We start from the raw sequence: 20544 nt of genomic DNA on the forward strand, positions 1-20544 counted from the left end.
TGTGGATTAAGGGGAAAAAATATAAATTAGAACATGTTTAAGTAACTTTTTTAAATTCAATTATTATTGTCCAAAATTAATAAAATGCAGCATAATAAACTGTAACAGTGACCATTTCCAGTATTTTCAGACAATAATCGTAATATATGAATTCTGAAAGTGCTGTGCATGGTCGCGGTAACAAAATTAGGACAAATATTGAGTTTTTAGGGTCATCGGAGTGTCTTGTTGTGTCTCTATAAGCGTATGGATGTTGGGGCAGGGTTTATTCATTTATTTATTTATTTTTAAATGGGGATTAAAGTGGACTCCAGCCATACTTCCTATAATCAGATTGAGGAGCTGCTGCTCGCAAAATCACATCTGGATGGAGCCTGTGAGGGGGAGGAGTTAGTTTCTATGGGAATACACAGCTTCACAGTAATATAACAGCGATGCACTGCATAAGTGTAATAATACTTCAGAACTCCGGAGGATCTGCGCGCTGCACAGTCCAGGTTTACCGAGCGATACATGCACATCTGCACAGCCCTGCGGATATAATGAACGACATGAGCGCACATCGCTCTTTAACTGAGCTTGTATCATAAAGTCTGATGTCGAGCTCTGTGGAGACTTACGATTCACGCAAGACGGTTTGAGAAAGTGTCATCTGTCTCTTCTCTGGGAATGATTCACGGATCTGCGACTCACTGTTATTGACAGAAGGCAAAAGCTGATTTTCTTTTTCTTTTTTGAGATCAGGCGATTGTGCAGAAATTGGGTGAGTTCATTCTTTTTGAAATTATCTCCATACTCACAGAAAGTTGCTTTAATGAGCATCCTTCATATTTTATGATTTGCATGAATCCTACAAAGCAATACACCAGCTGCCTTGATGAATCACCTGCTGTGATGCCTGTTCATTTGCAACAAATTAAAGTTTATCATACTGCTCGGTATTTGTTTCCATCATTGGCACGTGTCTCTGAGAATTATTAATGAATTTAATCCATCTGAAACATTTGCTTGAGCTCAAATCCAGTTCATCTGACATTAGGCCTAAGCAGTGCTATTAATCTGTTGAGATATTTTTGTGTCTGTCAGACAGATCTGAAAGAATTTTAAGGATTTTACAGTATTTTATGACGTATATTATGACACATTATCAACACATTTGCATGCAATCTTTTTCTATTTACCAGTAACAAATTCTACAGAAGTTACATGTGTGTTTATTGTCTATCATAGTTTAGTCCAGATGGTTGCCTTCCAGTTGGCTGTCAATCAACATGTTTTTTTTGTTGTTGTTTTTTTTTTTTTTTTTTTTTTTACCACACACAGTAGCTCAGATGAGATGATTAAAGGCATTGTGTGTCCAAGTCTGCCTAAGCTTAAATTAATAATCAATAACTATTTATAGGGAGTGAATGTTCCATCATACATTATGTTTTTACCCTGTTGTGAATAATAGCTGAAATTTGATAGGAATTTAGACAAACCAAACATATTTTATTGTACTGTACCACACCAAATTATGGTTTATGCAGATTTCTATACACTTATAGCCTATACAGCATTGTTGATCGTTCAGAAGAAAAGACCTCTCCAACAACATGAGAGAGGTCTGACATACCTCATGTAGATGTGCCCTCGAACAGTCGGTTGGTTTATTATTTCATCAGTCCATTTTGAATGAAGAAGGGATTAAAGAGAGTTTGCCAGTTGCTGGAGAATTGGTGTCACAGGGTTACATAACCACAGAAGGCAGTCTTTAACTTACTTTTAAATGCCTTACTTGACCTAGAAAGATAGTGCTAGATCTTCTGTTGACTGAAGTAGAAAGGCCCATTATTTCCTGACTAAGAGATAAGTCCCTCATTGTGGTTCCCCTTGATGTATTAAGTAGTATTTTAGAATGTTGCAGCCTATAGGGAAACTAATTACAATTAATGGGCAAAGCAAAATTGAATACTGGTTCTGTCTATGAATATGTTTGCGTATTGTGTATTTAAGTGTTACCTAACCTCTTTTATGTGCCAATTGGCTTCATTTTTTCTTTTGTCGAGCACAGAAAGAAAACAATAAATCTTATAGGCAACGTGTATTTTCAGCACTTTAGTGTCCAACATACATGCTGAAAATGTAATATAGACCACTCCACACTATTATCCAGACTAGAGTCCTGGGAGGGTCTAAAAGCTAGCATTCTTAATTGGTTTAAGTCATACCTTACCTCTTCCTCTGTACCTCTGACCTGTGGACTTCTGCAAGACTTTATCTTAGCTTCTTCTCTATTTTCTCTCTACATGCTACCTCTTGGCTCTATTCTTAGGAAACATGTTGTCTCTTTTCATTTTTATGCAGACAATACTCAAATCTATCGATCAAAAGAAACAATTCCGCAGTGATTACCTCTCTTTGGAAATGTTTAAAGGAGGTTAAATCATGGCTTGCCCAAAATTTCCTCTTCTTAAACGAAGACCGAAGTAATTGTTCTAATGAGAATTCTCAGTATTTATGCCCTGATTTGGACAGTTTATACATTTTTAGATCACAGGTGTGGAACCTAGAGGTGTTCTTGTCAACCAGCATTTAAAATTTGATAAACATATCTCCTTCATTATCGGTTGCATCAACTTCGCCTACTGTCTAAAATCAGAGACTTTTTCACTCCCAAAGCTCAAGAAATGGCTGTTCATGCATTTATTACATCTTGGCTAGATTACTGCAATTCCTTATATTGCAGTGTATTGAAATCTCAAAGTGCACGCCTTCAGCTAGTCCAAAACGCTGCAGCCAGACTACTTCTGAAGTGTCGCAAACATGAAAACATCACTCCAATTCTCAGATCTCTACACTGGTTGCCGGTTCATCAGATAATAGATTTTAAAATTCTTCTCTTTGTTTATAAACCTTTATATTACCTAGCTCCTGTTTACATCTCTGAATTACTTGATTTATACACTCCAACTAGAAGCCTAAGATCTTGCGACCAGGCTTTGTTGGTAGTTTCACATGTTAGACTTAAGCGTAGAGGGGAGCATGCATTTGCAGTGGCAGGTGCCACGACTTTGGAATACCCTGCTGTTTTTAAGTCCTTGCTAAAACCTATTTGTTTTTCTTAGTGTACCGAATACTCTTGTACAATAATTTTTAAATGGGTTGCTCTTATTTTTATCTGGTTTGCTTTTTGTGTATGTTTTTATAATTTTCTCTTCTGTAAAGTACCTTGGTCAGCCTAGTGGCTGTTATAAATGTGCTTTATTAGGAAAATTTACTTGAAATTGAACATTAACGGAGAAAATGCAAATGTTCAGCATAATTGTTCTAGTTCTGTTATTTTGCCTTTTATACATAGAGGATATCAGGCACAAAGTGCATGAACTTTATTCAAATGTTATTATTATTTTTTTATAAAATTTCAGAGTAGGTAGATCTCTGAAACCCTACTAATGCATTATGTAATAATTATAGACTCTAGACATTATTCAGGGGGCATCAAATATAGAGATTTTGACTAAAAGGTCCAACGAGGTGTTTGAAGGCTCCAAATTATTGTTGTTTTCAAACTTTTTTAATAATACAATCTGTGACTGTTTAAATAAATGAATTAAACATGATTCATTTTGTTAATCCAGAAGCCTAGCTGTCGAAGGGGAAAAATATATATGATTTTGTTTGTTTTTAAAGCATTTAATTAAGATTTGTTATCTTACTCATAATACTCATAGGTAAAAGGCTCTTTTCAGAAGCCTTGTTAAGAACCACTGTTGTTGAGGAAGAAGAGTTACTTTTTTTGTAGCACAAAACTGATCCAGTCAATGGTTTGTCCAAAACGATCATTGCCAAAGACAGATCTTCCTCTTAATCATCATATTCTGTCACGCTCTAAAAAACTGCTGATGGAAGTTGAAGCAAAATGACTGTGTTGTCCATATATCTTGAGGCAAAATAGTTTAATTGTCTTTTTTGCCGACTCAAAGATTTTTTGCTTTTGCTCTGTAGAGATAAATCATGGCAGGGATGACAGGAAATGAAGGAACTCACAAACTGGCCGGTGGGACCCAGAGACCAGGTTTACAGCTGAAGAAGGACACTGACCAGAGAGGCATAGTAATCCAACTGACGGACACCGAGGGTGAATGGGACAATCTTGATGACACTGACCTCATATTCACCTTGGACTGTGATGGCAAAAAGTCACTTAGCTCCTTCCGAAACCAAAGACCATGTTCGGTCGACATTCAGACAGAGGGGGAATGGGGTCTCAGCTCACCTGCTTTCAATGTTCCTCTTTCTCCATCTTCTCTGGGTTCCTTGGGAAACTCTTTCCCCCCGGGGTCTGGCTTCCTCTCGCCCACTCACCGACCCCTGGCAAGCTTAGTGAAGTCATTATCTACAGAACTGGAACTGAAAGAGTCTTCTCTAAAGCCCAAACCGCTCCTCAGCCTCGTGAAGTCGATTTCCACCGAGCTTTCTCGCAGTGAGCCGGAGGTGTCTCAATCCAGGTCTGACTCCAAGCTCAATTTGCACTTGTTGTCGCAATTCACCCATCCCAAAAGCCGCACCGGTGACTCCCGCACCGCTCCTCCATCTCCAGTCAACTTATCCCCCACCGAGCCCAAAGCCAGCTTCTTCAAAATGGAGCTGGAGGACACACGACGCAAGCTCTCGGAGGCCATGCAGGAACCTTTGAGCATGTTCAGTAAGATCATGCGTGAAGATAGTGTTGGAAGCCCCAAGCACCAAAGGAGCACAGGATCAGTGGACTCACCAAGCTACAAAGGCTTTGGAATTGGGAAAACGACCAGTGACCTGACTGTATCTGAATCTCCTAAAAGTGCTAGGAAAGCAGAAAGTGAGATTCTACTGGAGTGCAACTGGCCTGTGAGACATCGCAAACGGTGTGTGCAGAAATCCTCGCTTTCCCATGAGCACCATAGCAGACAGGCAGACACTGGATCTGTGATGGAGTCCAGCACTCACGTCAGTGCATCCCAGAGCACAGATATGAATAGAACTGATCAAGATGGTTTGGCAGAAGATGTGACAGAACAGGCCTCCTCTCCAGTGCCAGGAGTGGGTCTTGCCTATGTAGCGTTTCTGTCATACTGCTACTTTATTGTTCCTCTGTCAGCGTATTGGTCTGGCCTGTTCCTTGGTTTAGTGTTTGGATTAATGTTGGGGCTTGTGCTTATCCGATGGGGCTCCATGAAACACTTTCCCACCAGTCAACAACATAGACTACATGGGACCTCTCATAATAATATTCTCTTTGAAGCTCTACAGAGCAACGTACCGTCTCTCAAGGTGAGTATGATGCATTTTAAAATATTTATATTTTGTAAAAAATTAATTGGTGTAATGATCTGTACTTGCAAAGTACAGAACGTATAATATAACAAAATATGTTAGTAAAATAATTTTTGTGTGTACATTACCATTCAAAAGTATGGGGTCAGTAATTTCTTTAAATAAATGATAACTTTTATTCATTAAGGTATACAGTAGAATTTAAGTTGATAAAAATAAAAAAATACATTTCTTGTGCACATTATCAGGACATTATAATAGTTAATTGAGTGATTATGTGACGCTGAAGAAAATTCAGCTTTGCCATCACAGGAATAAATTACATTTTAATATGTTTAAAATTAAGTTGTAAGTAATATTTCAATCTGACTGCTTTACAGTTTTAACAAAAAATTAAATAAAATAAAATGCAACATTGGTGAGCATAAGGGATTTATAAAAAAAAAAAAATATCTGAACAACTTTTGATTTTTGCAAGGCAGAGTAAAAATATAAATATAAAATGTTATATTTAATATTTTTTATATAACTGTGGCTGCATACAAAATTGCATACTTCCCTAATACTGTATATACTAGATGAAAAATAATATGTAACAAAGGAGGTAGACCTATGTCTGAATTCACAATACTCATAGGCAAAAGTACCTGGATGACCTACTGCTTCTGGTGTGATTCTGTGTGTATACAATGGACACGACTATCCCATGAGGCCATGGAGAGGATTTGTGAATGGCATTGAAGCTACACAACTGACTTTGGTAGATCCCATGATAATGACATAGTGAATGTAGAACATCCAGATTAAATTCATGCTACACATATTATAAAAATATATAACTTCCTTTTTTTAGTGATCGTAAAGTAATTACTTTTTTTTCTTTAAATAAGTACCTACTTACAATTTTGGACAGGCAATTTATTCTACTTCCTAAATAGCCTAGATTATCCACCAGGGTGCAGAAGACATGTAGTTGGGTTTCCACTATAGGGTTAAATGCTAAGAAAAGCAATAGAACAGCACCACAGGTAACAACAGCCTTGCTGACTGCTATTAAACCAAAACCTGTACTTCAGTGTGTCAAGGCTCATGTCCTTCGGGAATCAGTATTATTATTTTTTTAACACACTGCGTTGAATGTCACAGTGTCTAAAGTAAGCCTTAAACTTGCTTTTCTCCAAAGACTGAACAAAACTCTCATTACCACTCGCTTCTGTGAATAATTCTGCTCTTCTGTGTCTGATGGAGAATAACACACACCCACTACTTGTCACGGCTAACTACAGTAGCTACAGAGCTTATCCCAATGCCCCACTTCTTTAGTTTGTCTGTCTCTGTCCTAAAACTTTGTGGTGAGAATTCATATATTACAGTTTCTGCATTCTAGGGCTGGATGAATGAGATGTACGCATATGATCCAGAGACCTACTTTCCATCACTCATGCACACTGTGTATGTCACATTGGATGGACCCTGTTTGCGGCTTGACTACCCACGTAACAACATTCCCCGCTGGGCTACCTTTGACGAGCCCTGTTACGAAAAAAATTTCACCCACTCACGGATATTTCGACTCACTGGCAGCAAGGTCAGTGTACCACTGATTTTAACACCTTAGTAGAAGGACGTGCATTGCCCTTCAGTGGTAGTGTGACACAGTTCTACTTATGGTCTCTGAACCCAAATGGCTGGAGTTTTAATGTGGCAGAATGTTGCATAGATGTCACGTAATTATAATGAAGTTGTTGCCTTGGTAACAGGTATTTCTTCTGCCACTGGCTTTGGCACACAAGAGAGTGTGGAACAGGAAGTATCCAATCTGTATAAGTTTGGCTGAAGGAGAAAGAGCTGTGGAGGAAGACGAGATGGCACACGGTCAGGAGGAGGCTCAGAAAGTAGAGAAACACCCGGGGCCTACGACAAATGTTTCCCATCCTCTCACACTGTACCTCTTTGGACGCACAGGGCGGGAGAAAGAAGAATGGTTCCATCAACTGTTTTCTGCATCCATTCACAATGAAGAGAACCATTCTGAATCTATATCTGGTAGTAAAAATGAAATTAGTTGAACTTAAAAGGGATAGTTCACCCAAAAATGAAAACTCATTCACGCTCATGTTGTTCCAAACGCGGTAAGACCTTTGTTCATCTTCGGAACACAAATTAAGATATTTCTGATGAAATCCAAGAGCTCTCTGACCCTCCCATAGAAAGGTAGTATGGACATCAATAAAAAAGTCACATGCCTTGTCATGAACGTGTGTCGAAGACTGACACAGAAGAGAAGAAATCATTGATTAAAGTCATTATTATTATTATTATTATTTTTTTTTTGCTCTTTCTCATAGTTTCATTACATTATGGTTGAACCATTGATGTTCTTACTACCTTTATGGGCCTTGAACACGTCAGTTGTGTTGTTGCCTATGCAGTGTCAGAAAGCTCTGATTAATAAGAAATTAATGACAGAATTTTCATTTTTGGGAGAACTCCCTTTAAAGGGTTAGTTCACCCAAAAATCTAAATTATGTCATTAATGACTCACCCTCATGTTGCTCCAAACCTGTGAGACCTCCATTCATCTTCAGAACACAGTTTAAGATATTTTAGATTTAGTCCGAGAGCTCTCAGTCCCTCCATTGAAACTGTGTGAACGGTATACTGTCCATGTCCAGAAATTTGAATGTCCAGACATTAGAGGGTCAGTTAGAATTTGTTGAAGCATCGAAAATACATTTTGGTAAAAACTTTATTTGGTAAAGACTTTATTCACCATTGTCTTCTCTTCCGTGTCTGTTGTGAGAGAGTTCAAAACATTTCAAAACGTTCAAAACGAATCATTCGATATAACTGGACCTTTTTGAACCAGTTCACCAAATCGAACTGAATCGTTTTAAACGGTTCGCGTCTCCAATACACATTAATCCACAAATGACTTAGGGTGTACTCACACTAGGCACGGTTGCCATGAACCGGGCCCGAGTACGATTGTCCCCCCTCCCCACTCCCCCTCTGGCCTGCACTCACATATAGGGTTTCAGCATTCGTGCCGGAGCACGCTTACGTCATTATGGTGCGACAGTTTCGGGATAAACAGGAAGAGCGGCGTTCTCTGAACACAATGGAGTGCATCGCTCTGTTTTCTTTGTGGATAATTTTGTGTTGTTTGGTCCACAGCCTGTTGTTAAACAGATGTGTCACCTTAGTGGCGCGAAAATTTTCATGTAATCGTGCTGCTCGTATGAGGATGTTTGCAAGGTACCAGCTGAAGTGCAGCAAGGACTTTGCAGTTTTTAGTTTTTATGCGTTTTGCACCTCAGCCGTAGACCAAAGCGACCCTTTCCCTGCCATGTTGGTTTTGGAGCGTCGCAAAACCGTGATGCAAAGCGTCCTTTTCCGTGCTCCGGCACGGTTAGCGCTCACACTGCATGCGAACCGCGCCCGAGTCCAACTGAACCGTGCCCTGGCCCACCTCTTCCAAGTGGGCCAGGACCGGCTAATCGAGCCGCGCCCGGGCACGATTCGGAGCACTCACACTAGTCAAACGAACCGCGCTTTGGTGGTCAAACGCACTTGGGCACGGTTCAAACTGGCAGTGTGAGTACACCCTTAAGCTGGTAAATTTTTTAATGTGGCTCAATCGAATGATTCGTTCATGAACCGGATATCACAAACTGCTTTGTTTTGAACTCTCTCTCACAACAGACATGGAAGAGAAGACAATGCTGAATAAAGTCGGTGTTTTTGCTATTTTTGGACCAAAATGTATTATCGATGCTTCAAAAAATTCTAACTGATCCTCTGATGTCACATGGACTACTTTGATGACGTTTTTTTCTTGCCTTTCTGGACATGGACAGTAGACCGTACACAGTATCAATGGAGGGACTGAGACCTCTCGGACTAAATCTAAAATATCTTAAACTGTGTTCCGAAGATAAAAGGAGGCCTTACGGGTTTGGAACGACATGAGAGTGAGTCATTAATGACATAATTTTGATTATTGGGTAAACCAACCCTTTTAAGTGAACTGAACATACAGTACATAAATTGCATCAAACACAATTTGACAAAATATGTCAAAAATGTTATTGCATATGTTTTTTAATGTATCATATTTGACAGATCAGGCTTTTATGGTAATTTATGCATCACAACATTTCTATCGATCTAATTCATAAAGGAACATTTTGTGGTTGTCAAAATGTTGAATGAATATATGCCATATATAAAATATTTAATATATTAATTGAATATTATTCAATATAGTTAATAATAATGTTATAATATTATTTTATATTACTATAATGTAATATGCAAATTATCTATTTAATGTATCAATTATACAAATAAAAGTGTCTATACAGAAGCCATTTTGTACAGTCTTGTAAAGTATAAAGAAAGAAGTTGCCTGAGCTGAGAAAATAACATTTTAAAAATGTTTTGCTAACATTAAGTTACACAATTGTTTTATTTCTGAATTTTCTTTTGCTCTGTAGATAAATCTGCAGTGCATGAGGAGAACTCTTGGGGTCTGTCACATGGTGATGAAAGCTCAGTCAAGGACAGCAGTGAAGATGTGTACCATAGTGATTTGGCTGGCAGAGTAAAAGAGAACATTATACCAGACTATACTTCTTACATGACCAGTCTCATCTTCTCAGCACATGCCAGTCCACTGCAAAGCCCCTGCCAAAGCAGCACCCAGGGCAGCCCTACTCAAAAAGAACAGGTGAGCTTTAAACAAAGAGGCTTTGTGTCAATTTTGTCACATGACCATGTAAAAAAGCCTGTGATATACAGATGATACAAAAATTCCACCAAAGCATGTCAGAATAAATAGTCTGCATGGCAGGTATGTCAAACTGCAGTTATCAAGGGTGGCTTTACATGCTGTTGAATTGCTAATGTGTACAATTCAGTAAAATATTTGGCTAAAGATCAACCATGAATTATTAAATGCTGCTTTTTCCTGTGGGGTGTGAGAAGTGTGTCAGATGCTTAGAGACAGCGGCTAAAAATGACAGTGAGTTTTGCCTCCAAATGCAGGAAATACTATTACAAAATATTGAAAAACATTTTACTGCTTTCTAAATTTTCTAAAATATTAAACTAGTAGAGAAATTTAACCACATTCCAAAATTATAAAACATCAAAGTTAGGAATGGGATTTATAAATCTGCTTATTTTTCATTGATGTTATTTTTTTTTAATCCTTTTAAATTGCAGATTTATTGAATTTGCATGAGATGAATTCTCGTAGCTTCATAAAATTAAGGTTGAACCACTGATGTCACATGGACTATTTTAACAAAGTCCTTACTAACTTTCTGGGCCATGAACGTGTCAGTTGTGTTGCTGTTTATGCAAGGTCAAAAAGCTCTTGGATTTCATCAAAAATATTTTTATTTGTGTTCTGAAGATGAATAAAGGTCTTATGGGTTTGGAACAAAATGAGGAAATTTTAATTTTGGTGTGAACTCTCCCTTTAACATACTGCACAACAATTCAGCATAGCAAGCTCATTAATGTAATGCAAACATGTCATATGTTCAACAATATTATACCTCTTGACCTGACACAGTTTACCCTAACATGGTTCAGTTCAGCTAATAGTTAAATTATCTTGAAATATATTAAGTAGTAATATATTAACCTCTCATATCTCATTTCTCCAAGCTTAGAGAACAATTTATTTGAAAAGTGGCACAGTGTATCTTCATTGTATCTTCATGAATCCAAAAATTTTTCTTCCATCACCCCTTTTGGAGCAGACCTTTTGTTGCCATGAGGATGACACAAAACCTGACTGGTTGAATGCACTAATTGGTCGGATCTTTTGGGACTTCCTCCATGAGAAGTACTGGGCTGATAAAGTCCAACAGAAGATTCAGCGAAAGCTGAGCAAAATTCGGGTAAGAGAACACACAGGAATTACAGGATGTTCTTTAACTGGACAAAGTGTGTGGAGCTAATGCTCTTTTTTATAATCTTCCTCAAGCATGGTTTCGAAAAGTGGAATCAATAGCTTATGATATTAATATTCCTACCACGTGTGCAAGTGCTTTTGTGTGAGTTTACCCTTTTTTTCCACAGTTGCCTTACTTCATGGATGAATTGACCCTCACCGAACTGGCCATGGGCTCCAGCATGCCCCAGATAACAGGCACATCTCTACCACAGATCAACAGCAGAGGTTGGTGAGGCTCATAAGAGCCTCTTATAAAAGAGCAGATTAGGTCATTCATCCATCAGGACTGTTGAGCGTATATGTTATTATGTTCCTGCACTGAGCAGTAGATGAAAGGTTATTATCCTTCTGTAATATCAGGGATCAAAGAAGCACATAACATCACATCATGCTCCTCAGCGAATAGCAGCATGTCTGCGAGCAAGTGCACATGTGTGTTTATGCACTCAGCTGTATGGTAAAATGATCACTGTGTAGCATATGGGGGATGTATTATCCTCATGAGGAGTGAAGTTATTATTGTGTGGGGCACAGCATGCGTCGTTTTCTCTCCGCCTCATGATCTCTGGGTGTTATGTAACACCTAATGGCTTTCGACAGAGTCTGGCTCCCTGGCTCTGGTCTCATCCCATTTATGGATTTGTAAAATGTGTTAGTAGACATGTGAGCGTTTTATGGCACTATAATTATTTGAAATTTCATCCATAAACAGATCACATCACTTTAATTTTCACTACACACATATAGTGGTGGTACTACAGTACAATTCCATAATTTACTTAAAGTGATCTATTTTCGCACACTAATTTTGTACTTAATATACTACAAAGGATTCTTCAGTACTTCTTGAGATAAACTTAAGATCAACTAAGTGAACTCAACTGTGCTATTTTGGGAAACCATGAATATGTACTTAAATTTGCTTTTTTTTTTATACAAGTGGTGTATGTATATATATATATATATATATATATATATATATATATATATATATATATATATATATATATATATATATATATATATATATATATATATATATATATACATACAGTTAAAAGCACATTTTAGTTCATCTTCATGGTGTCCCAAAATAGCACAGTTGAGTACACTTAGTTGATCTTAAGAAGTACTAAAGAATTGTTTTTAGTAAGGAAAACAGAGCACTTTAAGTACATTATTGAAGTGTACTTTTTTTAACCTGGTACTTTTGCTATATTATATTTCAGGAAAACAATAAACTTGTCTTGTGTTTGTGTGTCAGGCCTTTGGTTACATTTGGAGGTGGAGTACACAGGAGCACTGCAGATGACTCTAGAGACCAAAATCAACCTCTCCAAACTTGGGAAGGAGGGAGTCCCCGAGGCAGAGACAGAGTTGGAGACCATTAATGTGTTGTACGTTTTTGGAGAATAACATTTATATTATTCATTATATCTCAATATATCATTATCTCAACACAGCATAGACACAAGTCAATGATGTAACCTATACCATACAACATTTCGGAGTCCTTTTTTTTGAAAGACATTAATGGAACTCAAATGGAATTAATGGAACTGAGCACCAAATAACCATCATGTGACCAATTAATGGTTGCTGAAAACTGAGATGTGTCATCAGAGGAATAAATTACATAAAAAAATACATTTAAAGCTGCAGTAGGTAACTTTTGACGCTCTAGCGGTAAATAAACAGAACTGCTTGCGTCTTGTGGAAGAATACCGTAGCCAGAACTACTTTTCACATCTCGTGATGCAAGGAACGAGGAGAGAACCAAATGCAGGTATGAAGCTTGTTTAATAAGGGTAATCCAAACGGGTAGTCAAGCGATGCAGGGTCAAAACCAGGATATCCAAAACAGAACATAAACAGTACACGAACACAGGGCAAGGCAAAGCAAGGCAAGACAAGGCAAGAGTGATGGACATGTAACACACTGACATCAAACAAGGACTCCGTAACAAAGACAGAAACAGACCTGGTATTTATAGACAGGTGCAAATGATGAAAGTGGAAACAGCTGAAAACAATGAACAGTGACGATAAGGGGAAGTGAGACCTCTAGTGGACACCCAGGGATACACAGACCAGACACACTGTGACACTACTTCTCTCTGTTTATGTCTATGAAGAATCACAAAGGTACTTGGTTACTCCGCTGTGGTACCCCCGAAGCAATCTAAAATAGTCAGAATATAAACACTTATTATAAGTGCACCCTAGTGATTCAGGACAAGCTAAAAACACGGTTTGGAAAATGGATTCATGGTGTACTCGCTTATTATATAAATTTTTCTACATTTTGAACATAAACAAAGTTACGGACCGCAGCTCTGATTGGTTGTTTTTTACCGGGAGCGGATGAATTTCTGCAAATGGCAATAGGACCACTGGGAGGAGCCAGAGGAGCTTGATTTCTTCACAGATTATCTGTCTCATATTCTACTGTCAGGACATAATGACAGGTTTAACAAATATGTAAAAAAATATATTTTTACAAAATTTACCTACTGCAGCTCTAAATAGAAAAGTTTTTTTTACTATTAATCATTATTATATTATGTTTTTACTGTATTTTGGTCAAATAAATACAGCCATTGTGAGCAAGAGTAAAAAAAACTCCAAACTCCAATATTTTGGACAATAATATTTTTGTTTTATACTGTGGCATGTTATGCTTCTTTTTTTTTAAATCAAAATATTTTCATTGACTTTTGGAGCCCACTGTATGCTGTATGTTGTTCCGTAGACTCAGTACCATCCTAGTGTTGTTTGTGGGTGTATGTTCATGATATCTCGTAATGATGAGGTCCTGTCTGGATGTGTTCTGCAGTAGCAGGTCCAGGCTCTCTGTGCTGGCTGACAGTGAAGAGGAATCATCAAGTGCAGGATCTTCTGATGAAGAGGAAGTTTCATCTGCTGACACTCAAGGAAGTCTGAATGAAAAGGCTGTACCTGGTGTTGAGGGGTAATTCTTATTTAATAGACCATTCATGTTATTCATTAAACAATTATTCTCTGAGATCTCGCAACTCTGTATTACTCGAAGGAGATGTATATCAGAAATGCTGTTTTTGTAAATGAAACATCAAGATGTATTTGTCTTGCTGACACCACTCAAGGGGTGGTTCACTCAAAAATGAAATCTGATAAAAATCCATTTTTACCCTCAAGTTGTTCTGTTCTGTTCTGTAGTTGTTCTGACTTTCTTTTTTATAATGGACTCTATATTGAGATTTTTTAGGAGTATGTCCATGCTGCTTCTTGTACACACAATGAAAGTAGCTGGTGACCAGGAACAACCGTCCACACTTTCAGTGTATGGATAAGAGCAGCTTGGACATTTCACTAAATAACTTCTTTGGTGTTCCAGCCATAAAAATAATACAGGTTTGGAGTGACATGATTTTGGGGTGAATTATGTCTATATAGCATCATCTCTTTGACAATAAATGCAGCTTAAAATAAATCAAGGCCACCTGATGAATAATTTACTTTGCTTCCCACAGGACTGCAGCTGGAGGCAGTACTAGTAGGCGGATTTTGAGATTTGTCGACAAGATTGCCAAGTCGAAGTATTTCCAGAAGGCCACAGAAAATGAGTACATTAAAAAAAAGATTGAAGAAATGTCCAACACCCCACTGCTGCTGGCTGTGGAAGTTCAAGAGCTCTCTGGAACACTCGCCATCAACGTTCCTCCTCCCCCCACCGACAGAATATGGTACGAGCCATTCTCACTCACTTGAACACGTACGCTGTTAATGTTGCATTAGGGACTGAAGCTTTGCTTAAGCTTACACAGCATCTGCAGAGATTATCTAGAGCAATCATGCTCCTTAAAGTTTGGTGCCATTCAATCTTGAAGGTTTGACTTTGTTGTAATTACATTTCAATTTGAGGTTTATGGATTAGAGACAAGTGTAACACTGTACTAACTGGGCGAGATTTGATGAGTTCAGTGATGCAGTCGCAGCCAGACAGAAGATATGTGATGTTTCAGGTGCAGTTATGAGGAGCAGGCTTTTGAAACAAAAAGAAGTATCTGATAGTAAAATAATAAAAATACTGGTAACACTTTAGATTAGGGAACACATATTCACAATTAACTAAGAGTTTTCTCTCAATAAACTCCCAGTTTGCTGCTTAATAGTTACTATAGCAAGGTGGTTGCTAAATTTAGGTATGGGTTTGTAGTAAAGAGATCTAAAATATGGGAATGCAGAATAAGGCATTGATAAATGCTTTATAAGTAATAAACAGCCAATATGCTAGTAATATGCATGCTAAAAAGCAACAATAGTGAAAATTGGTTCTTAAAATAAAGGGTTACCAAAATACTACTTATTCTTTAAAAGAATAGCCTTAAGTTCAAACCGAATATTATATAAAATGCAATTAGCTGAATTATTTGAGTCGGTTTGGAACTTATTGAGTAGGACTTTAGCAGATCTTTATATGCAATTTTATAATTACTTCCTTTGTCTTTGAAGTATGTTTAAAGTTTACTGACAAATATACTAACAAGAATCTTTGGCAAACTAATACATACTTTTATCATCATTCTATTGAAACATGTTATTTATTTGGATGCATTTGTAATTACAAATTTTCAATTTTGTGTGTTTAAAATATGTGAACAAACTACAGATAAAATTCTAATCAAGTACTTTACATGTGCCTTTATAGTTTTTTTTTTTTTCAACAAATCAAAAGAAGTGCACTTTAAGAGTTGGAAATTGGCCCACTCTTTGCCTATTAATCATTATATGCCCTGCAGACATGTCTTTGGATGCATGCCCCAGATTTGTAAGCATTTTTTGTTTCACTCTCAGGTACAGTTTCTGCGGACCCCCGAAGCTTGATCTAAGAGTCAGACCCAAACTGGGAGAGCGAGAAGTGACATTCTGTCATGTAACTGAATGGATTGAAAAAAAGCTGAAGGATGAGTTTCAGGTTTGTTTTAATTATATTATGATCTCAGGAGCTTCACTATAAATTGGTGAACATGTTAAGCATATGGCAACTAATTTACCAAGATATTTCTGGCGTGGTCTGGAACTTTTTTTTTTTTTTTTTTTTTTTAAGTCCATTCACTTTGTCTTTCCTAAAGTTGGGATCAGAAGGCAGGCAATGCAAAGACAATTATTTGTAATTATAATCTAAAATGTTTATATTGACCCCCACAACAATTATTTTTCCAGAAAGTTTTTGTTTTGCCCAACATGGATGACATTTACCTGCCGCTAATGCACTCTGGGATGGATGAGCTGCCAGCTTTCCCACAACACCCTGCAAAGCTCTCCCAGCATTCCTCTATGGCCTCCACTGACAGATGTGATCTGGAACATTCTGCAGAACTACAGTAGTGCCTCCTTGTGGAACAGACATGACAATACACCAGTAACAGAACTCCCTCATTTAACTTCATCAAACTTCTTGCAGTGTAAGCTTCATTCATTCAGCTTCATTTAAACATCACAGCACTAAGCTCTCACACATATTCTCTCTAAATATATCAGACATCTCCTTATACAGTCATTACAAGGCACTCTTTGTAAAATTCCTAACATCCCAGAAATCAAAGTCAGTTATTCTTAACATACCAGTGGCTTAATGTGTGAATAAACCATTTTTATAACTTTATTTTGTTTATTTCCTGAGGACAACTGTTTATGAACTTCCACAATGGCTTAAATTAGACAAATAAGCATAAGTAATAATCAAAAACTATCAAATTTATTTAAGAAATCATATTTAGAATGAAATACAACTCTTTTGAGTAAAAAAAAGTCTTACATTACAGTGTTTGCTTTTTACTTCATAAATTATAATTTAATATCAAAGACAGTTTTTGTACGATTTCACATTTACTTGTCAAGTGTCACTTCAAGATTGTAATATCTGAACTTAAGCAGGCATTTGAATGTTACAAAAAAGTTTATCTTTTTCATATTTATGCATTCCCATCAATGTCTCACTTTATTAACTTCTCAAAGCTGTCGAAGGAATGTGCAAAGAATATCTTCACTATTTTGTTTACCATCATGCTTTTTTCTCAGTAAATCTGTAAAAATGTGTGTTGTGCTGCCCTTATAGGGATAGTTAACCCAAAAAATAAACTTTCTATCATCATTTGTCACTCATGTTGTGATTGTGGAACACCCGGATGTCTGTTTTTGTTGTCGTTGTTTTGGACCCCATTTGACTTTTATTGTATGGACAGATCAAACATTCTTCAAAATAGTTTCTTTTATGTGTCCCAAACGAAAGTAATTATATGCTGTAGGTTTGGAACAGCGTGAAGGTGAGTAAACAAAGATGCCAGTAACTTTCATTTTTGAGTGAACGATTCCCTAAGATGACTATAAAAGTGGAAAGACACATTTAATAAAACGCGCTCACATAAAAAACTAACTTGAATGCTCTCTTTGAATCTCTATATAAATCTGACTCGTGAACTTCTGCTGTCGGTGTGACGGTGTCTGCTGCCGCTCGGACTGGAATCACTAGCATCAGTCCAAACACTGGTTCCCTCCCCTGCTTCAACTTCCAGATCTCCAACCTCCAGGCTCTCACACATCAGATTTATCTGCCTCCTTATTTGTGCCATCCGGCTCTGCATACGCTGCATCTTCCTGCGCAGGTTGGCTGCGATGGCCCTTTGCTTCCGCCGCTCAGCTACATAGCGCTGCTGCAGATCTCTGTAGCAGTTATGTTGGGCCTGATTCTCACGGACGAGCACCGTCCCGCAGCCCATGGGACACGGCTGTCGCCAGTGGCAGCAGCTCTGATCATGCGCCTGCGCGTCTTTCCTCAGCACCTGCTGCCCACAGCCCTCATGGGGACAGAGCTGCCACTCATACGGACAGCTGGAGATGTGGAGGTACTCGTTAGAAAGCGGGAAAGTGGCCCTGCAGCCCTGCTGTGCATTTCGACACTAAGAACAAAGTATGGAGTTGTTTCAAATTCACAGTTTAAGTACTAGAACTTTAACTACTGTACTGTATTTTAGTCTTGAGTTTAAAAAAAAGTTGCCTACCTTGATTGATAAACGGCCAATGGATTTACTCAGCTTAAACAAAACCAGCATTTGGTTCTGATCGATAGACTGCCTACAACATGGGCATTTCACCTGTCTGAAACAACACTGACTTTAACATTTGCTCAAGCATCCAATGAGTTACTTCAAAATAGACGTAAGATTAAGTAAATCGATCAAAAGTGGCTGTACAAACATTTACAATGCAATCAACAAATGATATTTCAATTGAATGCAGTTTGTTTACCAAAAAAATCTGGAAAATCACGGTTTCTTCTAAAAATGTTTTCAAGAATTTTTCTTGAATACCAAATCAGCTCATGTGATATATTTAAAACTGGAGTAATGGCTGCTGAAAATCACAGTATATATATATATATATATGTCATATTTCACAATATTACTAGTTTTACAGTATATTTGATCCAATCAATGAAGCCTTGGAGAGCTTAAGAGACTTCTTTTAGATGAAAGGTTTCCCATCAGGATGTATAACATACATCAAATTAAGATAAAGACATAAGATACAAGAGAAGCACCCAATTCAGATGAAACCGGTTATACCAGTTAAGTCAAAAATTATAACTTAGACAAGAAATGTTACTTTCCTACCTCATTTTCGCCCCCTTCATTTCCCCTTAGTGTATTTTATCTTTTATTATCAAATATTAAGTTGTTACCTTTTCATCCACTGTAAAATGCATTCCTTGCAGAAGACATGGTTGCATTTAAGTCGTACAGGACAGCGTAGAACTGCTCTACAGATGACACAAATCAGATCTTCATCTGGGGTCTCCACAAACTGCTCCACTTCATAACCTCCAGTCTAAACCCAAAATCAAATTAAAAAGTAATATATAATAATTTAATTTGTATTTTAATGTCATATGGATACTAGTGTTATTACTGATATAACTACTAAAATTAGATCAAACTATTACAGACCATTTTTTATTAAAAAAAAAAATTTAATCATTTTTTTAAATAAATTACTCACGTTGCATATTTTCAGATTTTTTTATACTGTACGTTCTAGCTTGTAAAATATAAATAGGCCTATATACTGTATATGTTTTTTCACAAATATCTTACTTTATACTTAATGTAATTAAAAAAAGGAAAAACTCACCATCTTGACTTGATACCAGGCAGGGCACAGCTAATACAGATGCTGTATATGTTAAATAATTTGTAGAGGCAAAAAGACAGGCATGTGTCAAAACATCCCGAAGGAGATCACTTGACCCTGGATCATTCAGAAATGCATTACAGATGTCCCATTTTCTCTTCTTGTCCATTCTAGCACAAGTCACGAATGTGGTTAGCACCTGACAACTTTTTTTACACTAACCACTGGGACCCTGTTTTGGTACCATCTAGGTTTTACTTATTAGACAAAGGCATTGCTATGGGAACCAGTGAACTTCAATGACTGCCTGCTCTAGAGGCTACAAGCCCTATTCTCTAAACACACAGGACTGAATAGCCAATGAACACACAGCAGCATTCTCTGCACAACAGAATATATCATAAATCATTATGTGTGAAAAAATGTGTGTCATACACTTTAACTGAATGTGTCATACACTTTAACTAAATGTATACCACACTTTAACAGTTGAACTAAAGAGCTATGGTGTTTGAAAAACCTAAGCAAAAGCTAAAAAGTTTTTTTTACAATAAAGAAAACACCAGTTTGTACTGGTCACCATTCATATGTACAGGAGAGAATGGGGTTAGATTGATCAGTAGGTAAGTTGTGCTTCTTATGGATAAAATACATAGTACACAATTGTCTTAATGTTGTTCATTGTATTTGTTGGCACTCGCGTGTTTACAGATAGCATATATGTGATTATTGGAATTTAATGTGGATAATAGAATTCGGAAAAAGTAATCTAGATGTACAATCAAAACCACTGTAATTTCCAGGACAGGGGAAAATTGGAAGTGGAATAATCAATGTAGTGAGTGAATGTAGATATTGCAAAGTTATTTATCTGTCGCATTCAATACTGTATTATCCTTTGCCATGTTGACATAAGGGAAATTTGTGAGGACTTTGGATACTAAAATACGGGCAGAATACTCTATAATGACTACAAATAATCAACAAACAAGAATAATCAGAATGAGCTTTATTGCCAGGTATGTAAACACATATGAAGAATTTGTTTTCATGAGACGCTTCCAGAGTGCAACAGAATGACAGTAACAGGACAAACACACAGATAA

General features: G+C 37.3%; 2 protein-coding genes across 2 annotated transcripts; one reads left to right on the plus strand and one right to left on the minus strand.

Moving 5' to 3' along the window:
- Positions 1-262: 262 nt before the first annotated feature.
- On the plus strand, positions 263-16977 carry tex2l (testis expressed 2, like). The gene is made up of 12 exons (XM_026276825.1): positions 263-763; positions 3988-5292; positions 6683-6883; positions 7056-7341; positions 9795-10027; positions 11070-11210; positions 11392-11491; positions 12531-12663; positions 14103-14237; positions 14779-14991; positions 16103-16223; positions 16472-16977. The coding sequence occupies exons 2-12, from the start codon at positions 3997-3999 to the stop codon at positions 16634-16636; spliced, it is 3024 nt and encodes a 1007-aa protein (XP_026132610.1). The 5' UTR covers positions 263-763; positions 3988-3996; the 3' UTR covers positions 16637-16977.
- A 151-nt stretch (positions 16978-17128) lies between these two features.
- On the minus strand, positions 17129-19606 carry rnf151 (ring finger protein 151). The gene is made up of 4 exons (XM_026276826.1): positions 19439-19606; positions 18990-19135; positions 18310-18406; positions 17129-18207 (listed from the first exon to the last, which is right to left on the minus strand). Exons 1-4 carry the CDS (start codon positions 19439-19441, stop codon positions 17707-17709), a joined length of 747 nt encoding a protein of 248 aa, XP_026132611.1. The 5' UTR covers positions 19442-19606; the 3' UTR covers positions 17129-17706.
- Between the last annotated feature and the right edge of the window lie 938 nt (positions 19607-20544).

The sequence above is a fragment of the Carassius auratus genome, chromosome 12 (genome assembly GCF_003368295.1).
Source record: "Carassius auratus strain Wakin chromosome 12, ASM336829v1, whole genome shotgun sequence".
Lineage (NCBI taxonomy): Eukaryota > Metazoa > Chordata > Actinopteri > Cypriniformes > Cyprinidae > Carassius > Carassius auratus.

Coding starts and splice junctions, on each gene's coding strand:
- tex2l (XM_026276825.1), top strand. CDS start 3,997: ATGGCAGGGATGACAGGAAATGAAGGAACTCACAAACTGGCCGGTGGG. Junction 10,028..11,069: donor GCCCTACTCAAAAAGAACAG/GTGAGCTTTAAA, acceptor CTTTTGGAGCAG/ACCTTTTGTTGCCATGAGGA. Junction 14,238..14,778: donor GCTGTACCTGGTGTTGAGGG/GTAATTCTTATT, acceptor TGCTTCCCACAG/GACTGCAGCTGGAGGCAGTA.
- rnf151 (XM_026276826.1), bottom strand. Junction 18,407..18,989: donor ATTTTACAGTGGATGAAAAG/GTAACAACTTAA, acceptor GTGTTGTTTCAG/ACAGGTGAAATGCCCATGTT. Junction 18,208..18,309: donor TTGGCCGTTTATCAATCAAG/GTAGGCAACTTT, acceptor CTTTGTTCTTAG/TGTCGAAATGCACAGCAGGG.